The sequence below is a fragment of the Falco punctatus genome (genome assembly GCF_963210335.1).
Source record: "Falco punctatus genome assembly, chromosome: 7".
NCBI classification, from domain to species: domain Eukaryota; kingdom Metazoa; phylum Chordata; class Aves; order Falconiformes; family Falconidae; genus Falco; species Falco punctatus.
Window position 1 is genome coordinate 55,088,360 of NC_137587.1, and position 23,101 is coordinate 55,111,460.

Consider the following 23,101-nt stretch of genomic DNA (forward strand, 5'->3'; position numbering starts at 1 on the left):
GCGGTATTGACTTGTAAGAGTAGTGATATTGTGACTGTATTGTAACTAATTAAGGCATTGATAAAGCATCTTGATAAAGGATGCCATTCTTCTCCTATCTAAACTGATTTGCTATTGGTGTTTTGCTAGGTTGAGCATCCAACCTAAACACGCTGGTTAAGACCGCAAAGATCGCTGTGGGTACTGAGAAGACTATAACCACCACTGCTGACTCATTCGCTGCCACGCTCGTCTGACATAAGAACTGCTACCCAGCCTCTCCATCCCACCCCTGTTCACATGTTGTTATCTGCCCATGGACCCATCTGCCCTCAGCAGCTCTCTGGCTTCATCCCCATCTCAGTGGTACCTTTCCTGATAGCCTAATTTTAGCTCTGAGCTAGATGCAGTGCCTAGATAGGGTAAGTAGATTTTAGCCAGATGGATTATGAACAACATTTTCTTGTCAATGTTCTTGGCTCCAACCCCACAGAAGATTGCTTCAGCCCAGCAGAATAAAATCCTGTCCTTCAGGCAGCTGAGCCAGTTGCCTTACTTTAGCATGCAATGTGTAATTATCCTGTATGTTCCGTATTACGGGTATTCCACTCAGAGCTTCTGTTTTGCACCTGAAATCTGGATGCGCTGCTGACTTCAGGACAACACAGTGCAAACTTTCTTGCAAAGGTAGATGAAGGCATTAAGAATCTGGACCTATGTATAGTATCATAAATGAACAGTCTTTCATTTCTTACATTTCACCCTGGTAAGAGAAAATAATGTCCATGCTCCACTGAGCTCAATGCTAGAAAGGAAAACTCCCTGTGAAGCCTACAAACCTGTTCAATGTAAATAGATAATATGACTTTTTTTTCCCAACTTGATTCAGATGATAAATGAATGAGATTTATTCCATCAGTCCTCATTGAGTAATTCTGCAGTCACATATTCATGCTGAGGAAGATCTTTCAGTGGGATTCTTTGCCAGCTATTGGAAGTGGGATCGTTGCAGAAGTACTAACATTTTCCTGGTACTTATCAAATGCAGCACAAATCTGCCTGGTATCTTTGTTAATTATTTAGAGTGTGGCAGACAAAGATAATATTCTTGGAGTTATTGTTGGAATAATTTATCATCTATTATGAAGTGAAAGCGATTTTGATATATGAGCAGTATTGGGGGGAATGGCCAGTGTGAAAACTCCAACCAGATCTCTGTGCATGATATTCTTGTCTCATAGGAAGCAGTGGGAGTAATATGTGAAAAAGAGTTGCTCACAAATCAGTATCCTTTGGAGCTGTCTAGATGACTTTACTGCACTCGGTGATATTCTGCAAAAAGAAAGATCCTCTTTCCCCTTCTTGAGCCTTTTTATGTCACAAACTGTGCAGACAAAGCCACATGTGTAACAGCTCACACTAGTTCTTCAGCAAAGAATGCAGAGTAGGATCGGGTACAAAACAAAGGTTCCAGTCCGTGATGGTGATTGCAACTACAAATCTCAGTGAAAAACAGTGTTAATCATTAAAACAAAGGTATTCTTAGAACTGTCTCCATTATTAGAGGCTGATTTATCTTTCCACGTTACAGTGGGATGAATACTGGACAAGCCTTTGCAGTGCTTTCACTCACAGCTTAACTGGAATCACAAACAGTTTTCATAATGAAGTCCACCGTCTGCAAAAGATTTGTATTCCAAGTGTATGCGTAGACTCTGTTGTTCCAGATTGTACTTCTTTCCCGAAGCATGCACTGACAAGCTCTTCAGTATGTTTATTACTGTACAATACTGTGAGCCAACTAATGTTTATTACTGGCTGTGTGTTAGGTCAATCCAGATTCACCACAACAAGGAACATTTTAAATGGGTTGTGCCTGAAGGGCAGTATCCCTTATGGATCAACACAGTGGGGAGAAGAACCTGCACCTTAATAAGGATGTACTGAGCTCCCACCTCAGCCTCAGGGGAGAGCAGGGAGACTGATAAGTCCTGTCCTTGTATTCCCTAAGCACAGCCACTCTTGCTTCGTACCTGGCCTTTTTCCAGGGCTCTGGGATGGAGGAAATCCTCCTTATGTCCTGCTTCACTCCATATAGCTGCACTAAGGCCAACCACAATTACTGGTATGGGTATAATGTTGAATATTTAAGTCTATGTAACATCATAAATACATGTGTATTATACCTAAGTTATGTTCACAGAGCAAAGATGCATCCATAAATATATGTACCAGACTGCTCCATACACAGATGCTATTTATTCTATATTAATTAATATTGCATGGAGAATTTCCTCCCTCTTTAAATATCTCAAACATCCTTTTTTAGAATCAAAATGTACTCATACAGATTCTTTTTGCTTTGACAGCTGACCGTTGTATTTTGTCTTCATTCAACATAGGTGGCTTTGGTTTGGTTTTATAATTGCTGTCTTGTGTATCTTCTATCTAGATGTCATTATTGTAATTCTGCTTTCTACTTAAATCAAGTTAATTGATTTCATCAGTTTAAAGGTGGAAAGCAAACAATGGTGCTAACTCTCCCAAAATCTGGAGAGTTAATAGGTCACGTTTGACAGGGTTTCAGTCTGCAGGTGTTGGCTTCACTGGCCATCACTTTTTTTCATAGTTTGTTTTTTCTAACATCACACATAAGGACAAAATGCAGCCACTGCCGAGATTTTACCGCTCCGTGTAACTTGTTCAGAAATACCGCTTGAGACATGTGGTCTTTGCCATTGTAATCTTATGACAGAACATTTCTGCCTTACAACTAGAGGCACACATAGATGTGGCTAAAACCAAAAAAATAATGGCACTATCATGGATATTCAAATCCCATTGCTTTAAGGGACACTAAAGGAAACTAGGCCAAAAACTTGACCTATTTTAAAAGACATGCCAATCTGTTCTTTTAAAAAATCATTCACGCTTCATTGAGTCTATCTCTCCTATACCATGAAAAATATCATAAAGTAGCAAAATTCGAAATTCTCTGTACAGTTTCCCATACAAATATTGCAAGCTGAATTCTCCAGTTTTAATTTTTTTTCTCCATCACTGATCTTGAGAAAGAAACGATCTTAAAAATGCATCAATTGAACTAATTAGGTGTAGCTAACTAAAATGTAGCTAGCCACATCACTGCACTTTCTCCCTAGCATTCGCTACAGTGGGCCCATTTGACAACCAAAAGGTCTTGGGGCCCATAAAGGATTTTTGCTTCTAGGGGCTTCCATGTTTTGAATTTGAGAACCAGGAGCAGTGAGCCATATTTCTCAGTTATTTTGTTGTTTGAAATCTGGCTGTGAAACTCTATTTACTTTGTGTTGGACTCCCGCCAGAGGAGGCCTGGTTTTAGCAGATGGTCGCGGAGCGGAGGCCAGACGTTTCCTGCTGCGTCCTGACGAGGCACTGATAGCACCGCTCCCAGGCACAGGCAGCGCTGCCTTCAGCAGCCACGGATGCTGGAGGTGCCATGACTGCTGGCGGAAAGGTTGTGAAGAGTGTGTGCAGCAGCCCTTGGGGCAAAAGCCTCCGTCGATGAGAGGGTCCTGATGTGGCGCTCAGAGGTGGTGGAGCTGCCGGCCACAAGATGAGCAGGGGGAGGGCTGAAGTTTTGACCAAGAAGAACTGAAGTGTTACAACCAGATGGACATAAACCAGTAGTGATGAGATGTGATTGCTTTGATCTTTGACAGGACACCTCACTGTCTTGTCAGGCATAAAGCGCTGAAAAAAGAAAGGCAAAATGGGAGGCTACAGCATCGTACTGTTGTGTGGGTTTACCTGTCTGCTCTACAGTCACAACGTGCAAATAGCATTTTCCTCTCCCCCCATTTCTGGGGGGCAACTTCCCTGAGAACAAAAATCCTTAATGTGTCCTCAGGCTGGTGTTTGATCTTTGAAGATACTGCCTGCTCGCAAGATGGGGAATCAAAGGGCAATGCCACCATCACAAGCACTTGTGTATTGCTGGATCGCTGCCTTGCCAATTTGCATATAGGAGAAAATGCAAACAAATTTCTCAGGAGGCTGTAAAACTTGGAAACCCTCCAAGACTCCCTCAGGCAGCGGTAGGATTAAGAACATCCACAGTTTATCTGGGGATCCAGAGCTCGGACCAATGTAGCTGCAATTCATGGTTCCTGTGCCACGTGGCTCTGCTTTTGGAGATTTGGGGCTCTCCAGTCCTCTGCTACCAGATACCTAGAGCCACTGCATTACTGTGGGAGGCTTATTTTGGGTCATGGTTTTATGGAGGTAGCAAGGCCCCTGTGAAGTGCAGCTGGCCCTCTCCTTGCACTCAAGCCATTGTGCAAGTAGGCAATGTTCAGTTTTGAATGCTTGTGCCTTTCCAGTTTACTGCTGGATCTCAACAGGAAAAAATTCAAGGAAAGACTAAGGCGTTTATTGCTCTGTTATAGGAGACTAATATGTATTTTTCTCTCCTTGGCCTTGATTCTGTCAGAATCTCCCCAAAACCAAACCTTTGAATTAGCACGACATGACTGACGAGATCACTCATCTGCGCAGGGGTCTGATTGAAAATATTTTTCCCGTAACATCTACCTGCAGGAGCATCAAATAGTCAAAAACACTGAAAATGGAAGGATGCTTCTGTTTAAAACCCCATGCAGTCAAGTATCAGACTTTGGTATTCTCTCCAGTGACAGCCCGCCCTTCCTGCTCATCAGCCTTGTACAGGGCGGTCTGAATCACCCCTTTTGTGACCCACTGTCCCCTTCTAAGTAGTCTTCTTAGGCTGTGGCAGTTGATGCCTTTTTCTTCTTTATTGACTTCTTCCATCTTGAAGACAAGCATGCGGTATATAGGAACACCATACTCATAACTTTTCCAAGCTCAGCAGCTGAGCCCATTTCACATTACATTGAGACAAAGATTTATTGTGCTGTACAGAGGAGGCAGTCTACAGAAATGAAAAGTTTCAAACTCTCTGTATCATCAGAGGACCTAGATGGACCTTGGAAATTTAATCTGGTTATCATGACTTACTGAATGCAAATGATCTGTGATTTATCCCAGCAAACACCATACTCCTCGTCTGACTGGCCATGGCAAGCTGTGGCCGGGCTGGTGTGAGCCAGGGCCATCGCTGTCTTGCACCTGAGGATCGCCCACATCTGGACAGGGCAAGGCCACATACCCATTGCCTTAAAACTGCCTCGCAGAGCTATAAATGACTAAACGGATGGCACAGCAGAGAGCTGGAACTGTGGTTGCCAAGAAAACTGTTTCCATAACTAGTCGGAGTGGTAGCTAATACTCTTTCTTTGCAGAAGGACTCATGACCATGTGGCCTACCTCAGACTTCCCTCGCATTTTTTAAAATATTTCCCCGTTACAGTCAGGTTGCAATACTGCCCACCACACAGTGCCTGCACCCGCTCCAAACAGATGCAGCAAGACCCAGCAGGCTTTCGTTATACCTGAAATAGCCCCCTTTTCACTGCCAGGTTTGAACACAGCCCCACTTCTTCTGTCGGGTGGTATGATATGAGTTTGAAGATTTCCTAGGTAAACTGGCTTTTTAAATTATTATTATTTTTAAATAATTGAAACTAAAAGCTGAAGTATTCATTAGAATTGGTTAGGTGAACTATGAGTTATTGCACTTTCATTTTACAGGTGCACACATGAACAGAGATAACAAAACAAAGAGAACCAGAGGGAGATACCTTGGGCATAGCTCAGGATACACGGAGACAGACATCCCTAGGGAAGGAGAGCTGCAAAAAGGCATCAAAATGGAGTTCACTGAACCAGCTTTTAAAGCTTTTGGAAAGTGTCTTTTTTTAGCAAGCCTTTAAAGTCAATAATCCTCACAGAGTATGTTTTATGTTTATCTTGAGGATAAAGATAGCGAGATTTCATCATTTGTCTGCCTCATACCTCAGGTTAGTCTCTGAGCCTGCAGGTCTCTGGCCCTGTCCTAGACCAGAGGTGGCAGATCCTCTCCATTGACACAGGAGAGTAATCGTCTCATCCCACAGGAGAGTGGGAAAAGCGCCTTCCCCTCCGTGCTGGCTGCTAGCTGGAGAAAGGGCAGCGAGGCATTCCTCCTTGAAAGCATGAGATGCGATATCCCCCGACTGTCAGAGACAATTCATAATGGAAGAAAAAACAAAACAAAGCCCCGCTAAAGTACAGTAGAGAAAATCCTGGAAATTAGGTTAGACAGTATTTCAGCATAACTTTTCCCTGCAGAGAGGGCTCATGTTAGATCCTAGGCTCCAGGAATAGAGGAAAAATAAACATAGCTTTTAGAATTAACCTGGCAAAATGGAGTTTGCTCCTGCCTGTCACAGGACGGCATGGTGGAGACTGTCTTTGTGTGGATAGCTGGCTCCTCCTTTCCCCAAAATGGCGCTGTCATTCTTTTTTGAAGATCATCCTCTAATGAATATACCTGTCCGGCACAGCACGCTTCCAGCGCTTTTGAGTTAGAAAAGACAGGAATTCTAGCACTAATACAGCAACATCACTTGAGCAAAGTCTGTCTGCAGAAAGGGAGAGGAGCAGGAAGGCCCCAGCCTACCTGCTCTGGGCTCAGCTGCTGCACACTTCCATTAGAAACAAACAGTTTGGAAAAAGGGAAAGAACAAGGAAGATCCCAGTCCTGCAAACAGCGGTCAGGTTTCTGACATGCCTAATCTTTCACACATGCCTTCATTTACAGTAATGGGATGCAAAATTAAGTCCTTTCTATTACTTTTTGTGTGTTTTTTATATGGAGCTGACCAGGAGCTCAATCTCTGCGCCAAATGAAGGTGTTCGGAGCCAGTGGGTACCAGAACTCCAGCAGGCAGTGGTAGAGGGGTGGAGGTGGATATTCCATGGAGGTCTCCAGTCAGTCCACACGAATTCAGGTTTGCCTCGTAGCTGTTAAATAATTCCCCTTCAAGTCAGTTCCGTCAGCCCGAGCTCTTTGCTTACACAGTTACTCTGGATCTGTTTGTTCCTTGCTTTACTTTGTGTATACTCATGTAAGCTGCGTATAAGCTGTGGCCATTTTTCTTTCACCCATTTTGCACAGCTTTGGAGACAGTACGAAACACAAGGCAAGTTCAGCTGGTTGCGTAGGAACGTTTACCAGCCTACCTGCTGCGTAAAGGGAAAAATTCCTCACCAGGTGTCAAAACAGGCATGCACCAAACATGCAGCAAACCCCGCGCTCCGTCCCACTGAGGGAATGCAAGGAAAGCACTGAGGGGGAGTTACTCCTAATAGTAAGTCATAGAGAAAGGCTCTGGGAGAGCGGAGTGTGGGCTTCCCTGCCGTAGCTATACACAGCACAACCCTGTTTCTTTCAAGGATCATGCTGGCAAAAAAATGTTAAATTCCTCTTTGCTGCTAGGCTCGAGGAGGAAATCTCTTCTTTTCACAAAACGTAGACCCTGATCTCACTTCGGGCCTCTGCGCAATCTTATTTTGGGCCTTCTACTCAAACTCGGCAATAGAAACTGCCTTCCAGCCGAGAGGCTTCACACCAAAAAAGCACAGGAAAAGAAAAAGGTGTTTTGTTTTGTTTTGTTTTGTTTTTTAAAAAAAAGGTGACTTGATGGTGAGATATGGGAGTACAGACATGGCTTTTGAGGCCCACTGACCACTTCCACCACAAAAATGCAGCCTGGGAGTCTGGCCCACTTGTTTAATCCTGTGCCAATTTAAGCACATTCTACCCTAAAACACCTGGTGCGATTACAGGGTGGCAGCAGCCCAGGGGTGCCAGCCTGTGCCTGGCGTGCCAGATTTTGCAGAAGAGATGTGACTAATTTTTTTTTTTTTTTTGGGGGGGGTGGCCTATAATGCCCATACAGCTGTGAATACGTGTGACTACAATGTGACATGGCTGGGAGCTAAATTCACAAGGAACTAAATAACGAATTCTCTTCCAACTGTTGGTTTAGACTGAAAGCAACACTGAAATGATGTGTATTTTCCCAATGTGTTGTAATAGTCTATGATCGTGCAAACATGAGACACATCTGTTGAACTTTATTTGGATGTGTAGGCCCATCAATTTCAATCCAGGACTGATAGATATGTGCTGGGCAGAACGTTTTTACGACTGGGATCCCTGTGGGTTGAGCTCTGGGCAGGCAGATGTCACAAGGTCCCATGAAAGATCCCAACAGAGGCAACCCTGGCTGTGTTGACACAATTGAAAAAAGTGGAAATTGCCATGGAACTAGAAAATATCATGTAGGATGCTCATCTTTGTCTTCCAGCACCAGTTTACATGCATCTTGTCATAGTTTCCCTGCAAAAAAGCACAGTGGTCAGGTATTTTAAATTGATTAACTTTCTGTTTACTTCTGATTGCAATTGTTACTTGTGTTTTTCTCTTCTTTTTTTTGGATGACCTTCAGAAATTTCCAATTAACGTTAAAACCAAAATGCTTTTAAGAGGCAGGAATGAGACCTTAGTTGTTCGTGGTTCTGATGAGAGGTTTTACAAGAAGAAAATCACCATCATTGTCACAGCCATTAACATTCTGATTTTGGAGCGATGGAAATGTAAGCGGAGATTTATTTTTGAAAAGTCTCGCTTAGGTTGGTGACACAGTAATTTACAAATACTCATCTTGTAGATTCAGCAATGCCACGTCTCCACGCGTGTATTTATGTTATTTTATGCCTTGAGGCTCGCATTTTCTGTGAGCAGCATCGGCTGGGCAGTGGCTCCCTGACCCTCCATACAGCTGACAGAAAGGGCACCTGGGCGCCATGCCCCCGCCGAGTGTGGCTGATCGCCACCACTGTCAATTCCCATCAGAAGATGGCCAGAATTGGGGCGATGGGGAGAAGCGCAGGGACCGCCTCGGCTGTGCGCAGAAAGCAGGGGGCGAAGGCCGGTGGGACAGGGTCACCGCTGCCCCATTGGCATCCAGGGGGCACAGAGCGGGGCTGAGGGCAAGGGGCATTCCGGCCTGCCCCGTGTCGGTGGCCACCATCTCTAGGGACGTGGGGGCACTGAGGCATTTTTTTTATTATTATTATTTTGGGGTAACACCCGGTGCTGGCGGTGGGGGGCAGGGGAAGGTGCGGGGAGCGCGCCGGGGAGCCGTGCCGCAGCTGATGTAATGCTGCTGCTGCTGCTGCTGCTGCTGCCGCCGCTGCCTTCGCCTGTGCCCGGCGCGCCGCTGCGCCCTATATACCTCGTGCGCGCCTACCTATGCTACATGTCTCGCTCCGTCTATACCAGACGCACGCGCACACATATGTGTTATTTTCGCCGCCGGCGCGCAGCGGGGGCCGCCCCCGCAGAGCCGGGCCGCCCCGGGAGCGCTCCCCCCCTCCCGCCCCAACCCCGCGGCGGGGGCCCGCGGCCAGCGGTGGGGCCGCCCCGCACCGCCCCCGGCCGCGCCCCCCGGCCCCGGCCCCCTCCGCGGCAGCCGCGGCGGCGCGGGGCGGCCCGTCAGCTCGGGCAGCGCCGAGCCTGCGCACTGGGCGCCCGGGCGGGCACGGCGGCCGCGGGGCGAGGAGCGGCGGCGCGGGGCGGGCCGGGCCGGGCCAGGTGCTGCGAGGCGGGGGAGCGCGGAGCGACCCTGCGCGGGGGCGGCGGCGGAGGCCGTGCCGCCATGCGCCGTGCCGCGGGCCGGGCTCGCCATCCTGCGGCGTAAGCGGCGGGACGCGGCTCGGCTTTCCGCCCGTGATGTCCCCCGGGCAACAGGGGAAGGCGACTCACTCGAGGGCTGCGGCAGAGGCCTAGTGCGGCTCCGCGTCCGCGCCGCCGCGCCCCCATGGCCGAGGAGCAGCAGCCGGAGGGGCAGCCGCCGCGGCGGCTGGCCGGCACCCCCGCGCCCGGCGGGGCCCTGCCGGCCCTGGTGCCGGGGCTGCAGGGCGGCGAGGCCAGCGCGCTGCAGCACAAGATCTGCAGCTCCATCTGGTAAGGGCCGGGCCCCGCCGCCGCCCGGGTGGGCTGGCCGCGGGCCAGCGCTCGGCTCCGCGGAGGGGGGCGGGCGGGAGCGCGGGGGGGCGCGGCCCCTTTGTGCGGGGAAGCGCGGAGCCGCCCCCCCAACCCCCGGGGCAGCCGTGCGGAAAACACGCGTGTCCGTGGGCAGGTGCGCCGGGCGACCGCGGCCGCGCCGGGCGCGGGGGGTTTCCCCGGTGGGCGGCAGCCCCCTGTGTGGCGGGGCGGGGCGGCGGGGGGCCGGGGGCGCGGGCTCACCTGCCGGGGGCGTCTGCGGCGCCCGGCGCGGCCCCCGGGTGTGCCCTCTGCGCCTTCCAGCGCTGGAGGCGCCCAGCACGGGCGTGCAGCGCGGAATGCAGCGCCTTGCAGCGCGGGTGCGTTTTGCCAGCCTCCCTCTTCCGCTGAGTTTCCCGTCTGGCCATTGAAATGCAATTTTGGCTGAAACTTGGGATGGTGGTTGGCAAGTTCCTGCGCAGGAATCCAGTCCTTCGGGTTTTTTCCTAAAAATCACAACAAAATTCTCAGTGAACCAGCGTTTTGCTTCAGAGTATTTATTTTGGGTGCCTTTGAGGGAAAGAGAAATTGAGTGTAGCTTGCCCTGCAAATAATATATTTTGTTTTTTTCAAAGAAAATACAAGCAAGAGGTGCTCACCTGCAGCATTTACGTTTTGTGTGTGTTTTTAAAAGCTGCTTTTGGCTGAGGGGGTTGATAAAAGTATTGCGAAAGTTGGGAGTTGTAAATATAGGTTGCTTATATGTGTTTTCCTCTATATATACCCGCCACATATATATGCACATACCATATATATATATATATGTTTATGTATGTGTACTCGTCCTAATAGAAACATAGTGATCCAGCTTGCATATTACTTCATACTATAGTTAGAATTTATGGTTTGAATTGATGCAGCTGGAAAAGAAAGAATGTAAATACAATGTTACCTTCAGATTCTTTTGTTGTATGGCATACTGAAATTGCATTTACTGTTTGGTTGTTGTGGGTGGTGTTTTGGATTCTTTTTTAAAAAATTTAAACCGTAAATTCATTGTCCTTAATCCACACTTGCTACCTTTTGTTTTGGTTTTCTCTGCAGCGTGACCTAGAGAGGGAATGCAAACTGCAGGATTTCCTGTCTGTTTAGATGACAAAATCTTCACACCCTGCTAATGTATTATGGTATTTAGTGATAGCCTTTTTAGATTTTCTTCTCTTTCCATGAACGTGCTGTTTGGAAACGAGCCTCAGAAAGCATGTTTACACTGCATTCAGATTAGGTATCATGTCCAAGTTGAAGACAAAATGGCTACTAAGTAAAATCTCTGCTTTTATTATGGGTTTTCTTTTCAAGGAAGAAGAGTACCTATGTTAGCCTTTTAAATGAAGGCTGCTTATTTGATTCAGGTAAACCTGCTGGATAGCACGAGCCCACGTTTGGGACAGAGGAGCGCAGCATTTTGCCTGGTGTGCGTGGCTCACCTGGTGCCACATGCCTGTGACCAGCAGAGGTTTTGCCAGCACCTTGCAGCCCTGTCCCCTGGTACTTTCGCCGATGCTCCTCAGCTCCGCACCTCACCTCCGCACGTGTGTTCCTCCTGGGTACCTGCTTCCTGCACCGGGCTGGGACTTCCCTGCCCTTTTCAGGCTGTACCCATTCCCTGCGGGTTATGCTGTTGAAATGCAGTACTTGGAAGATAAGGTTCTTTTTTATAAGAAAACTTTTTGGTATCTTCAAATCACGTGTCTGGGACCACTAGAAATTCTGTGTTTCTGCACTGTGATCCAGCAGACTTCATTTGGGGCTGGGGTTTAATTTTACTTTGCATCTTGATGTAGATGCTGTGGTGGTTTCTGGGCAGCAAGGATGAGGAGCACTGCCAGGGAAGTTGTGCACGCTGCACTCGGAGTAAACGGTGTGAAGTCTGGTGTAGTTGCAGCCTCGGATCTGCTGTTCTGTCTGGTGGGTGCTGGTGCTGGATAAACAGCGGGAGAGGTTGTGGAAGGTCACTCGTGAAAATGGCAGTGCCCTGTTGTTAACAGAACTTGGTGTAATGTGCAGAAGAGAGTTCCTCTTTTCTGCTTTCCCTCCTCTTCCTCCCCTTGTCCCCCGCCGTGCCAGTTCTGCCTGCCGGCAGGTTGGCATGTTCCGTTCCCCCTTTGCTTCCTGAAGGGTTTAGCACATCTAGGCTAGGACTCACCTGTATTGTTTCCCCCCTTTTCTGCTGCACGTTTGTGCGTAGTGGAGGGATGTTTTCAGTAGGTTTTGTTTCTTAGGGTTTCGGTGCTGTGTTTTTTGGTGTTTTTCCTGTGTTTTTTTTAATGATTATTTTTTAAAGAAAGGGTTTGGGTCTTCAAATTATACTGTCAATAAAAATACTAGTATAGCAGCTACTGAAATGCTGGACTTGGGGATCACAAACAAGTCTGTGCTTGTCCTTGCACTGTACAGAGAAATATAAATATAGTGTGTGATGTAGGCCTCGAGCGGGACAATGAGGCATTCATTATCTCAACTCATATTTAATTTATTCTGTTTATTAAATTAAAATGTAGTTTGACAAAAGTATCTCAAGTAATTGCGAACATGTGGAGTCCCTTAAAATGAAACAATAGGTTAAGTCCTGCTGGTTAAAATTACAGGCGTGGTCCACGTATGTACTGAAGACTTGAAAGTGTGCTTGCTAGGACTCCAGTCTGGGGTTTTGGGGGGTTTTTTGTTGGTTTTTTTGCATGTAAAGTGACCATTGGTTTTGGACTGAAGAGGGGAAGATAAGAGTTACCTAGCTGTGCTTAAAAACTGATCAGGAAGTATTTATTTGCATCACAGCATCACATACAGGTATTTAACTGCTGTTTGGTTACAATAATGAAAGTTCATCACTGTCTTGACAGTATTTTGTTTTTCCTGTCTGCTTCACGTGAACACATCCAGCAAAGTGGTGTCTGTTTCTGTTCTGTGTTGCGTATTGAGTTGCTAAGGCAGTTGGATGTGTTCTTACTGCGTCAATGAAATGGGCAGAAATAATATTAGATGTCTTTTCCCATTGACGGATTACAAGTCTAGACGGGGAGAACGCGTCTTTGGGAGCCTAGCTTGGTTGATTAGTGTCAGGTTGGGCGGCTTTGTAAATTGCCCTGGTCTTCACTGGACACTGGGCCTTAATCTGCCTGGGTTTATTTCCCTTCAGATTTATTAAAGCTTTCATATTTATTAATAGCTTTTTGTCCAGACGTTAGAGCCTGAGGCAGGAAAACCTCCCTAGTCAGCTGTCTGAGCATATAGACTAATGGGGTTTCAATTATTTTCTTCGGCTGAGGGTACTGTATTACCAAATGTGTGTTATTTGTATATGATGTTTCTGTACCCAAACATATGGTGGCGAAGGCAGAGTCTACTCAATATCACATTAAGTTGCCTAAGAATATCCTATAGCTGAAGACAGCCAGCAAGGTACATCGTAAAAGCAGGGTGGTCGAGGTGCGGAGATGACCAAGGGAGGATGGTGTTGGTCGAGGATCTGCTTTTGCTGATGTGAAAGAAAAAGACCAATGGTTTTAGGCAATTTAATCTCTTTGCTCACGGTATTAATCTAAAATCCAGTCCGTGGGTTCGTTTTCTTGTTCACTGTTGCGAATAACTGGTGATGATTGTTCAATGAGTACTTGTTTACTGTTGTAAATAGTAATCTGGTGCTTGCATCTGTACATGCATTGGCCCCAGCTTCTTTCACCTTGCCTGCATCTCAGCTCTTGTTGTCCTAAAGGCATCTGTTAGGATTTGATTATCATAATTCTGCCTGAGGGATTAATTTCTCTCCTCCCCCTCCCCAATATCTCGTGTGTAAACTGAGCCGAGGACCAGGCGGCGTGGAGTGGCAAACACAAAGCATTGCTTTTGCAGCCGTTTGGGTTGGACGTGGGTGTGGGTTTCAGATCCATAATTTTTGTCCTCAAATTGCTCTTCTAGCTAGAAGTTGTATTGGAAAACCACATGAGCTAGGCTGGGCAGTGCCAAAATTATATGTCCTAAGGCCCGGTTTGTCTCATGTTGAAGGGGGAGTAGGAGGTGAATCGTGCCCTTGTTAGTTTTGGGCTCTCAGTATCGTGCTGTAAAACCAGACTAGCTGATTGGAACAGTAGTATTTTCTAATCTTTGGAAGGCTCCATTCTTTCTTACGACTTGCATCATTCCTGCTCCCTCCTGCAGTTGCATCCATCACTCCTCATTAGGCATTGTCAGCAAGTGTAGATTGTCACTTAGCTGTTGGCAGAGCAAATGTTCTGCAATTTGGGAAATGCCATTGAGGTTTTTCATAATAGGAATTGCTACTTATTGGTATGGTTAGGTCAGCAGAAAAAAACCATTGACAGTCTTGGTATTTTTAATAAAATACCTGGCAATGAAGAGGGAAGCTCAGTGTGTATGTGTTTCAGGCTCTTTGCAAATGTAGGTGCAAACACCTTTTTTGTCGTTTTCTTCTGCAGTTGAAATCAGTTTATGTAGTTTTTTTAAAAATTATGGATTTCTTGATTTGGGTTGGATTAATCTGTAGACATCTGCATTTACTCTTTTTCAGTTTTCTATAGTTCTGGAGGGAGTGAGTCAGGGAGTAAGAGGGGAAAAAAACAAACCAAATCCTCAGTATTTTGTTAGAGTCTGTCGAAATTGAGTGGGGAATTTAAAATTTCCTGTAACTGATTACAGACCCTTTGTGGTTATTCTGTGCCTCCAGCCCAAAATGCACCAGCCAGCGTTCCCTCCTTCATCCTAGTTAATTCACTGTTGGAGGTGGGAAACAAAACTTAAGAGTTCTTCAATAAAAGGTTGCTAACTATTGTGAGGAAGAGCTAATAATTGTCATTGACAGGTGTACAGGCTGCACTCATTTCACTAAATCTGCTTAACATCGGCAGTGTGTTTACTACTTTTGAAAAAATACGTTGAGCCCCTCAGGTAAGAGGTGCTGTGTAAAACTGCAAAAAATTTCTTGTCTGTAAGGCAGTTTTCCCTGGCTTTATGGTTCCATTGTTTACAGGTGGTGGTGAGACTGGCCTGCCCTGGATGTATTTCCTGATGTGGTATATAAGCAGTCAAATACATAAGATAAAATTGAGCTGTGGACCATATTTTAAGGTAGTTCTTTGTTATTTTGGGAAGCGTCAGCCTTCCTTGGGCAAAGCATTTAGCAGCGTGTCATTCTCCTTAACACTCTGTTACCCCGAATGGATAGGAATAGAAAGTAGGGTTTGTTTCATTTGACATATGTTATCCTATATGAGTTGGTCAAGGTAGCTCCCTTGTAGTGGTGGTGGAGAAAAATATGCTTCTGATGTGAGGGCCATCTCCTAGGGAAGGCATCTTTATAAAACAATCCATCTGATCACTTTATATGCCTATTTCCCTTTGACTGTAAACAAATTTTAAACCATGTGCCAGGGTGTAGGCATCTGCGGAGCAGATCTCTTGAATTGGGCAGAACAAATCCTACCATTTGTCACTTCTTCAGGTCAGCTTATTTTCTTGGAGGGTGGCCGCTCCATCCCTCCGTGGGTTGTTTTGGACATCTTCCATTCCCTTGAACAAAGTCCAGGTACGCCCTTTATGTATTACTACGCATTCCTGTATGGAGGAAAATCCTCCTTTTCGGGGGAAGCCACCCTGGAAAAATTCCTTCTCACCAAAGTGGCTTAAAAAAAGCATTTACAGTTCTGCCCTGAAATGCATCCCCTTGCTGTTGGGAAAGCCTTCCTCCATGCTGCCGACTGCCGGGAGCGGGGAGCAGGCAGGTCAGTGGCACGCAGCAGTCCATGCCAGATCGGCGTGGGAGGAGAAGCAACTTTCCAAAACGGGGCACAGCCACCACGGTGGTGGAGTTTCTAGGTCAGCAGGTGTGGAAGCCAATTTGATCTGCAGGCATTTTTACAAGGTTAGAAAATAAACCTGAATAAAATGAATGCTGACCTTTATGTAACCTTTTGAGAATGGAGTTGAGGTTTTATTGAATATCCTGGCTCTGAGTTGGATGGAATAGCTTTGCAGAAAAAAAAATATCTTTGTAAATCTGCTTTTAGAAGAGTGGATTTTTTTACTCTTGCTTGTGGGTTTTGTTTGTCTTTGTTTCTTGAAACAATAGGTTCTAATGGAGTATATGGGGAAAAGACCCAGTATTCAAGTCATAAAAGGTTTGGCTAAGTTTTACTGCTGTTCATTTAAAATACATAGGAGTGCATTAAATCGTTGACTTCACAGCACCAAACACACGTGATTCCTTGTTCCAGAAATGTTTTACTTTCTGCTGCAGGAGTTCCCTTCATCGAAGCAAGTGGGATGGTGTGACATTGTGATTCAGAGCAGCCTTTCTAATGAGTTCTCAATAAGCACACAGTTGCAGGATGGTCGTCCCAGGCCTCCGTAGCTGGGTTGCTCCCCATTTGGGGCGGTTCTGTTTGGTTGGCATGTGTCTGTCTGCCACTGGCGAGTAGGAATCCAAATCTTTTTCTGAAAAGAACACTTAGAACTCTCCCTGAAATTTTCTGGATGCCATATAAATTAACCAGAAAAAATACTGTAACTGGGCGAGATGACAGTACTGCTCTGGTTTGGGTGATCAGATTTACACTGAAGCACTGATTAATCTCTTAGTTAATTGGGGCTTGGGGTGGTTTTGTTAGTCTTTTTGTGTGTCCGTGTGTGTGTGTGTGTAGTTTTGAGAGCAGGGGTTGAGCTTAATGTTTTTACACAGATGCCATAACTTATGTATGTTGCCTTCTCTTGTTACTCCACTCTGCCGCTTGCCAAACAGAAGTATTTGGACAAGGGCCAGAGCTGCAAAATTCAGATCAGGATCCAAATTTGGATTTTTGGTTCAAGCCTTTCTAATATCTAACATTACAAAGCCTCCTATATAAATAAGGAGCTCCTTATTTTTAAACTGTGAAGATGAGGAGATGGCGGTAGTTTTCTGGCTTGCTTCTGGAGTAGTCTAGGTAGAACATGGGACTGCGTGTTTGAAAAGTTACCAGCAGGTGATTCCAAAGGTAAATTGAATAGATGAAAATGCAGTGCTCTGTCACCCAGAAAGAGCCCAAGCAGAAGGCCAGCCAGCACAAATGGGTAATTCCAGGCTGGTGAGAAGAGTCCCCTAAACACATCTAAAAATTCTGAAAGTCCTTGGGGTGTTTTGTCGTGTTCCCTTAGGTCTTTGGGAATTCTGAGGGTTGTGATTCGTTAGGTTTGTTCTAAATGGAGTTAGCCAGTATCTGAATTTTAATGCTTTCTTGATTTAATGGAGAAAGGATTGTCTCTCATCAAGTAGGATGTTCGTTATCGGCTGCTGTGCCATCAACAGTCTTTCAGTAAGCTGCCAAGTGTTTTCTGTTGTTGAATGTTTAATCATTAAGACAGTGGGAAAAAAACATTCAAAACTTGCCGAATATTTTCCCTGTTGCTTGTTTTTAATTGCTTGTGGTTGCTGCAGTGACATCGTACCAGTTGAAGGGTGGGGAGGCCGGGTGTTGCTGCAGGCGGGACCGGGGATGGGGATGGTCTCTGTGGGTGGGACATGCACCCTGGGAGTTGTGGCGGAGGGGCCTCCCGTGGGTGGCAGACCCACCAGGTTCTCCTTTTGGACCTACAGCACCCAGTGAGTGGTCTGGCCTTTATTGCTCCATCTGCGTAAGCTGGTGCCTTTTACTCACCGTGAGGTGTCAACATGTGGCAGGGTGCAGCGCGTGGCGGTGGCACAGGTAGGGGATGTGTCTGTGGGTCTGGGGTTTTGGGGTGTTCCTGTGCTCCTCCGGAGCGACGGGTCCTGCGTAGCTTTTCCCTGGAGCTGGCTGGGGATGGTCTCACTTACAGATCCGATAGTCAGGTACTTCAAGTTTGGGAAGAAAATCTTGTTCCTGGGAAGAACTTGTTTACTTAAACGAGGCATATTTGTGTCTCCCCCTGAGAGGAAATTTGTGGTTATATGTCAGGGTCTGTGATTTATGGCTGTCCTTTTTGATGGATGGTCTCAGAAGCATGGAGGCAATCTTAGTCAAAGATTTCTTAGTCAAAGATTCCGAAGTGCTATTATGAGGTTGTTGGGACTCCTGCCAGTGAAAAATTTGGATTGCACTGGACAGCAGGAATTACAGTTCATTACTTGGGTTGCCTGTAAAGCAGTGAATTAGATTGTTTTTAAAGCTGTCAGCAATACAGACTGTTGGAACTTTTTCTTAGTACAGAGTTGCCTGGCAGTGTCTGCCTCAAGCATCCCTCGGACAAACAAGAATTAGCTTGTGAGCAAGGTGTGCAGGATAGTAGGATGGGAAGTTTGTTTCTCTTGAGTTTTCTTCACCTTCTTGCCCGTGTTCAGAAATCACCTGAAGATACTTGGAGTAGTCTTTGTGACTTCAGTGAAAATACTCCTGTGTGCTTTCTCCTCTCCTCATCAGAACCGTTCCCATATTAAAATACATACTTAAAATTGACAGTTACTTGGTACCACAAATGATAACTGTTTGAAGGCCTGTGCATTGAAAAGCTTTAACATCTTAATAATTTTTTATTGGATTGAATTGTAAGTCTTTTTTTAAAATCTGCTTTGGAAAATAGTGACAACTCCTTCCTCCGGAACCAAATGCTAGTTTTGTTGCTAATTCAGTGGAGAAAAGTACTCGAGAGGCTCGGGTGCTTATTAAGCCAGGTGAGGAGCTGGGCAAAGGTGATTGTGGATGCCGGGTGATGCTGCGTCCAGAGGCAATCTGAAACTGGGACTTGAGGCTTCTGCTTTGGGGCTGGACACCCTCTGGCAGGCCTGGTTTGCTGTGCGTGCTGGTGTGTGCAGGCAGTGGTGTCTGGAAGGGCATGCAGGTGGCAGATGCCCCTTGGTGTCCCTGCTGTGCCCTTGAGGGAGGGTCCCTGGTCCCTTGCAGGATGGGTAGCTGGCCAAAGGGAGCGGTGCTTGGTGTTTCTTACCCAGCATTGTCTGCCTCCAGCTGCCATCTCCCGTGCTGTGTTCGGTTTCTGATGCTTTGTGCTTCTTGCTGTGTTTCTCAATGAAGGGTAAACCATCGCTCCGTGATCCTTGCGCAGGTTCTATGGAAGTTGGTAGCTGTGGGTGAGGCACCTGCGAGGTTGGCTGGCGCTCAGCCCTTGTGTGAAAGCTGCAGCTCTGCTCTGATGGGACTGTCTGAAGCAAGGGCTGAAAATAGTTTTGAAATAATCTTGCAGGAGTCAGAGACTGCCACAGGAACCTTTTATCCGAGCTCGTACAAAGTATGGTGTTTCTTTCATTAAGGGTACATAAAAAGTTTGCCTATTTTCTTCATGGTTTGATTTTATTATTATTATTTTTTATTAAGCCTGTTAGCATTATAAATGATGAGCTGTGTTAGAGCCTACAGTGCTATTAGTGGTCATGTAAACTACATGAATTGGTTGGTATTTAAAAGACAGTGAAATTACTCGCTGGCAGTAATCACAAAACTGCACACCTGGAACCACAGTTTGCTGAAGAGCACAGCCAGCTTTTGGCTCCGTGAGCCTGCTCTGCAGAATTACCTTCATTATGCTTGATTCCAGTGGTATGGTTCAATGATTAACTCATAAGAAGTTGAGAAATGAATTGGCAGCTGAGAGAAAAGTGGATTTGCTTCTTCTATTCAACAAGTGAATGAAGTGGGGTTGACAGATCTAGTTATAAAAATATAGAAAGGGATATTTTGAACAGAAACCATCAGTTGTATTTAACAACTAGAGATAGCTTACTGAGTCAAATAAAAAAAATCTCAACTAATCAACAAATGTGCTGAAGACGTAAGAAAAAGCACTTTTTGTCTTCTTTTTTACAGCTGGTTTGTGTGTGTTTAATTGCATCAGACAAAAGTTTGTCTAAATGCAGTTTATACTGAAACTTATTAAAAAATTAATTTTACAAGTTATCATTTTATCAAGCAAAAAAAAGCTAAAACGTTGACCCTGAAGATTTGGTAACCTATCTAATTAAGTCCCTGATCTGTGAAGATACTCAGACAACTATCTCTTATTGATTACTTCAGAGTAGAAGCTAGGTGTCTGATTACCCTGTAGATAATATGCCTGAACTTACACTATGAGTAGTCAATTTTCCTGATTATTAATGGCTAATAAAAAGGGTAATAGTCTTGATTTCTCAGGCTGAGAATAAAAATGAAAACCAAGATATTTTTCTTTGGTTTTTTGTTTTTTGTTTAGTACCACTAAGTTTAAGCAGTCCCCATTTAGCTTTCTTTGCACATATCCCCATGGACTGCATCTTTTCCTTGCTAGAAGCTTACTTCTCATGGAGGGATTAAGAATGTGTGACATTAATGTACCATCGTGGTTTGTAAATTCAAGTTGGTGAAACTTGTAGCTTAATGGAAAAACAAAATGTAGATTGTGTGTACAGTGGTTCAGTGCGTGGAAGCCCTCTCTCTGTGAATGCTTAGACACATATGTATGTATTGGGATGTCAACCCATAGCCCCAGATGTTCTCGGTGAAAATATTTATAATGGATGTTGGCAGTGCAGAACCTAACTGTTGTTCTTAGTCACTTCAGAGAAGTTTTGAGTATTCAGTGGTAACCTGTATTAAATCCCAGTAGCTTTGTGGCAAATCAGGCCCAGTGTAGGATCAGGAGATAGCTCGAGTGCATTGTGTTCCTCAGGGAGAGATGGTCCTTCCTAAACTCATCAAACTCAGATGAGCTGCAGTTTTGGCTTGATTAGTTCAGCTGCTGAGTAAGGGAGTGGCAATGCAGTGTATAGCTCACCTTGAAAATTGAAATCAAACTGTGTTAATAATCAGGAAAAGAGTTTTCATTCTCTTAACGCAAACATCTGCTCTCCCATGGACATGTTTACGTATGATGTGGTTCACAGGAATGAAAATCCAGACCGATCAATTCTGTAGCGCTCTTAGACAATACCTCCTTCTGGAAGGACTCATCAGACAAGTAACTGTGGGTAACATTAGTGTGAAGATTTTATACAAGCATAGTTCAATAAATTGTTAGATGCTGAAAGATGTTAGCCAGTTACGTGCTGCAGCCTACAGGTGAATTTCAACAGTGCGGTTATCTCAGTGAGTATTGCTGTAGTAGCTTTCTGTCTACATCTGTCTCAAATAGAATTCTTCGGTGCTGTGAGTTTTGGAAAGGCAGAAGTTTAATGCAGCTTTTCTGAAGTCTGTTCTAGATTTCATCGATGACAGCCTTGTCTGTTTCTATTTTACTGAGTAAGTTGTGGTGTAACTTTACCATTCCTGGGATGTTTAAAACGGACAGACTGTGACTAATGAATCCGTGCAGGTGTTCTGCAAATTGTCTTAATAGGGTGCTGAACTCAGTGACCTGCATGGCTGTGGCTTCACGACTTTGTACTAGGACAGGTCGCATGCCTTCTACCATGTTTTTGAAAGGAAACATGACAATATGAAAACTTTTAACATAGACATCAAAATGCTTATGAACAATGCCATGCCTGCAAAGCAGGTATGTTGCTTGAGAAGAAAATGGCTAAGTTCTCTGGGTTTTGAGTCACATTCCCAGCAGTTGCCTACAGAAGTAGGATGGGGTGGCAGAGCCAGGGATGGGTAGCACTGTCGTCTTGCCTGCTTCAAACTGGCTGCATTGTTCCAAGGAGACAAGAGTACAGAACCTTAAAGTTGTGGGGTATTAAGTACTGGTCAGATGCCTGCTGTTCATCATTTCCATTCATAAATGAGGTTTTAGAGGAAAGAAGTAATCTGATAATTTACTTGTTCATTCACCATGGCTGCAGAGGCAGCCTAGTAGTGAAGGAGGCAGTGAGTGGAGTGAAGGTGACAGAGTGAATGGTGCTCACCTGCCTTACACTTGTAGTTCATGAAGCGCTGGCAGTGGAGTTGTCTATTCTGGCTGCTCTGGAGCTGTACAGGCCTGATGGATGCTGCAGCCCAAGAGCTGGTAAACGTAGTCTTGGGTTGGAGCAACCAGTCCTGCAGTGCAGGCTCGTGTAAGATGCTTGTTTGACACAGTTAAGCTACCACCTAGGAGTAAGTGCAGTTGCGTTCAAACCCGGCTTTGTAGGTGCAAACTGAAGTAGGTGCATGCAGGTATGAACTTACACAACTTAATTAAATTTTGTGCAGCTTTAATTTTAAGCAAGCTTACAGGTTTAGACAGGCTCTTGAGTCTGCAAGTAAACTAAAGTTCACTTGGGCTGTAGAGCAGGGGAACTCAAACTTCCCAGTCTAAATCCTTGAGTATTGGAATAGTGCATGTTTGTAACTTTTCTGAAGATCCTAGTTTAGGGATTAAAGCAATTTTTAAAAGATGCCACTAGGAGTATTTTTTTCTTAGCCCAGAAGCAGAGGGTGGAAAACTGATAGGTTAAACTGTTTTAGTATTCAGTGAACTGACCTTTAAGGTAGGCAAGAGACTCGGAGCAACTTGCAGCTTTTTATTTGCAGGGACGACAGTTTCTGTGCCGGGAGCGGGTCGAAGCTGGTAAGCAGAGGTGGGTGAGAAATGCCCCAGGGTGCAGGTGCAAAGCTGAAGGATGGAGGCCTGAAAAAACCAGTGGCAGCTGAACGAGAGGGAGGAATTTTTTTGAGCTAGGAGGTTATATGACTGCCGCTGTCAGGCAGCAGTGACGTGTTCATCCTGCATATATGTTCAGCTGTTAAATTTTCACCTGTAAAAAAAAGTCAGGGATGGGAGTGAGGCTATGGGATGTTCCAGTGAGCAGTGTGGCACAGGTCAGGGAGAGAAGTTGCCTTTCCTGTGGCAGTGAAGCCGTGCCAATCCAGCACAAAAGAAATTGCCCTTTTAGTAGGCAGGTGCTTGGAGAGTGCTTGGAGATACTCAGGGCATTACTCAGCACAGGGAAACCGAAGAGGTTGCAAGGATTGAATTCCCTCAGAGTTACCAAGGTCAGCACTCGGGTACAGGTTCCTCAAGTGGAAAAAAAAAGTGCTGGGGAGCAGTGTGGTGGAGAGCTATGGGAGTGAGGAGGATGAGGAGTGCAGACCTCCAGAGATCAGGGCAGAAATGGAAGTGGAAGTGGTAGGATATTCTAAGCAGCACAGGGAGGAGGGGGCTGGATAAAAGCTGTATTTGTTTGCAGAAAGGCAGGCTGATGCCTAGGGGTGCGCTGTGCGATGCTGAGGGGAGAGGTGGATGTCTGTGGCATGG

The 23,101-nt window shown here is 45.7% G+C and overlaps 1 protein-coding gene across 1 annotated transcript in view; it reads left to right on the forward strand.

The window, feature by feature from the left end:
* The window catches only part of RFX7 (regulatory factor X7), a 65,036-nt gene that overhangs the window by 7,180 nt on the left and 34,755 nt on the right, over positions 1-23,101 (forward strand). The window contains exon 3 of the mRNA XM_080396685.1: positions 130-9,892. Coding sequence (XP_080252811.1) covers positions 9,747-9,892 — 146 coding nt within the window. The 5' untranslated portion in view covers positions 130-9,746. The remainder of the gene's footprint in view (positions 1-129; positions 9,893-23,101) is intronic.